The sequence below is a fragment of the Propithecus coquereli genome, unplaced genomic scaffold (assembly GCF_000956105.1).
Source record: "Propithecus coquereli isolate 6110/MARCELLA unplaced genomic scaffold, Pcoq_1.0 Scaffold131, whole genome shotgun sequence".
Taxonomy (NCBI): Eukaryota; Metazoa; Chordata; class Mammalia; order Primates; family Indriidae; genus Propithecus; species Propithecus coquereli.
In genome coordinates, this window is record NW_012137303.1 from 3,037,662 (window position 1) to 3,041,038 (window position 3,377).

General features: G+C 35.3%; 1 protein-coding gene across 1 annotated transcript in view; it reads right to left on the reverse strand.

Moving 5' to 3' along the window:
* The window catches only part of MRS2 (MRS2 magnesium transporter), a 25,673-nt gene that overhangs the window by 14,485 nt on the left and 7,811 nt on the right, over nt 1–3,377 (reverse strand). Inside the window, exons 3-4 of the mRNA XM_012638676.1 lie at nt 1,340–1,376; nt 23–135 (exon numbers count right to left, since the gene is read on the reverse strand). Coding sequence (XP_012494130.1) covers nt 23–135; nt 1,340–1,376 — 150 coding nt within the window. The remainder of the gene's footprint in view (nt 1–22; nt 136–1,339; nt 1,377–3,377) is intronic.

Genomic DNA, 3,377 nt, shown 5'->3' on the forward strand with positions numbered 1-3,377 from the left:
AGATGAAAATAAAATCCTTTACCTCCATTCTCATGATAATCCTATTGTTTCTGGTCGTGATACTCATTACATGCTGAAATCTTAAATCTCTGGCCTGAAGACCTAACTCTTGGTATAACTCAGTTTTCTTCTTTTCTATAAAAGAAACAAAAAGAGTGGGCTCAACTAATAAATTAGAGTTTAGATTTTTGTATCTGAGCACTCCCCACACTACCATCAAGATAATTTTCTATTACTACCAGAAACAAAAGCTAAAATGAGTCTCTTTAATACCCATTTTTACCTCAAAAACATACTTAGGCTAAATCTGGTCAAACTAATTATTTTATTCTCTTATGCATACTTTGCAAATTTCTCAGTACTTATAAGTCCCGTGGGCCTAATATAGAAACCACAACTATGCAACACTAAACCTATAATATCTATTTCTAGCTCCAGAGATAGGTCATCTTTCTTGAATATGAATTATACACAATTACATTTTCTATTTTTTCTCACTACATCATCTCCAGTATTTTAAATCTATGAACAGATAAATTTGATTTACTTTGCTTTTTAACTAATACAAAATGACAAAGTCAGTTCTCACATCAGATTCTCCTACCTGAAAACTAAATTTATTACCTGAGAATGCACAACAGATGAGAGAAAGTCAAGAAATTATACTGATTATAGTATCTGTAATTGTATACAACTGTGACAGAGCTGTATGTAGAACAATCTTTTAAAGGAGATAACAAAAAACACCCAAAATATTCCACTAGGATTTCAGCAATGGCAGGAACAGGATCATGCGGCTGAAAGTGGAGATCTGAAACTTACATCTGAAGTCACACAGTAAAAACGATACCTAATTTCACTTTAAAAAGTAGCTATCCACAGATAGCAACCAGCAGCAGAGTTCCATGTGATTGCCACCAGTGACCTGTCCCTCCCCATCTTTCATCACCGATTGCAATGTCAGTGGCATTATGTGATTCTGCCTTAAGCATGCTTCAGGAGAATGAATATGAGGAGGGCAGTGAAAGGGAGAGACTAACAAGAGATACAAAAGGGAAAGGTGTGTGTGTGTCTCTGTGCTCTAGCTCTCCAAAATATTCCTTTAATATTCTGTTAGAGCAAAGTGTCTCCTGCCAGAAGAAAGCAATTCTGGGAGAATACGCACAGTCTGAGTATTGCCAGTTCCAATTAGGACTGATAGACAAATGCTGAAGAAAGATCTCCTTCAATACACCTGTATACACAAAGAATACTCTATTCAAAACACTACAATTTCTTGATTTCCACAAGATTCACTCATTCACTGTTTAAAAAAGTGATTTGGAATAAAGATACTCACCAAAAGAAGTAACCTTTCCCTTTTTGTCAAACTTTGTCTGAAGATAGAGAATAAAAAATTATTATTTGCTCTCAAATTAGTATATTCTTTATGATATTATGAGTAATATCCCCCAAATGCTGAAATGCAGATATAAACCATAACTTACTTTCTTTAGGTTAAATCTAGTTACAAGTTAAGGGTCTTAGAAAAAAAATCCCCTTTCCTTTGCTAAGACAAATCTGACCTTGGTTTAACTTTCTATCTTGGCTCCCCTAGAAATCTGATAAAAGAGTTATCAGTCGTGTTACGATGGAAACACTGCTTATGGTAAAAATGACCACTGACTGGTAGACTACATTGGACTGGGAAGAATGTGAATGAATTACAGATACCAGGTGGAAAGTAATAGCTCTGCCCTTTCCTGAGAGTGGTGGCTCTTCTAGTTGGCTATGTTCATCATGGAGGCCCTGGAAGCTGTGTCTCTGACGTGGTTACCAACGATACTGGCACTATGGAGCATGGGGATTCTAAGCCAAGGTGGATCTCACACCCACTTAAGAATCTGTTTTGCATCTGAGCTGCCACTTATGGGTCAGAGAAGCCCCTTGATGGCTGCAAGGATTTCTTTTGAAGAGGAAACACCTGACACTGCCCTGCTGATTCTCCTGTCCTTTATCCTTCTGAGTGTAGAACCAAGTGTGGCCTGTCTCATGAATCTAAATATCTACATGAGGCTAAGAAGTCTCTCTGGGAGTCCTTGTAGAAACAATAAAGATTTACAGAACCTCTTCTGATAGTTTGAAGAGAGGATACAATACAGAAAATGCACTTATTTCCTGCAGAGTAGAGGAATATTTTTCTGTAATACTTATCTACAGTCAAGTTTGAAGTTCTCAAATATTTAATAAATCACTATGTGCTGAGCTATACTAATTACTATGAAATACACTTTTTCAGATAGACACACTGGAAGATACAGACAAGCTTTTATCCTTAACATATACATAAATACACTGCAGAAAATGTGAAAATAAAGATATGCAAAGCTATTTTAATCACCGGAAATGACAAATTTTAGAGAAAAGCATGTTAATATTTCACTGACTGTCCTTCCAGACTTTCCTATAAAACATGCTGCACACATTGCTTTGCAGTCTCTCCCCCACTTCCACCTTAGCAACATATGCTGAATATTTTTGCATCTCAATATTTATCTGTACCATTTTCTCTTTAATGGGATTTTTATTTTTTTAAAAAGATGATACAAACTATAATCTTTTAAATATTTACTTTGTAACCAGTTTACTTTCTAAACTCATTATATCAAATAGCATCAACTGAATTTCTTAAGTGTTCTTGGTAGACAATTATTTGATCTGCGAAGAACTTTCAATATTTAACATCTGACTTTGTATTCTTAACTGGCCAGCTCTTCCGGAACAGTGAATAACAGTAATAACTTTTACCTGCAATTCTCGGAGTTATCTAGTTCTGTATAAAACTCTTATGTTGATAAGCTGAAATAATCATAATAATAATGGCTAATATATATTGGATGCTTAGTATATGTGAGGCACTGTTTTAAAGGTCTACATATATGAGTTAATTTAATCCTCATACCAATTGCAAAAGGTAGATTATCCTCAGTTTACAGAGGAGAAAACTAAGGCACAAGATGTTATCATAACTTGTCCAAGTCTACCTAGTCAACAGTGAGAGGCAGAGCTGAGAATGGAATTTAGGAAGACTGGCTCAGGGCAAACACACTTATTCTCTTAATCAAACCTTTACGTCTTGAAAAGATTAAAAACCTATAAAAAAAGTTGCAAGATTATAACGAATTCCTATATAACTTTCACCTAGTCACCTTTGTTAACATTTTGCCCCAATGGCCTTATTTCTCTCTCTTTTAAAAATGTGTGTGTGTGTGGTGTTATTTTATTCATTCATTTTCTGAACCATTTCTGAGAAAGTTGCAGATCATGACCCTTCAAGGTATGCACTTTTTTTTTTTTATTAAGAGCCTGGGTCTCACTCTGTCACCCAGGCTGGAGTG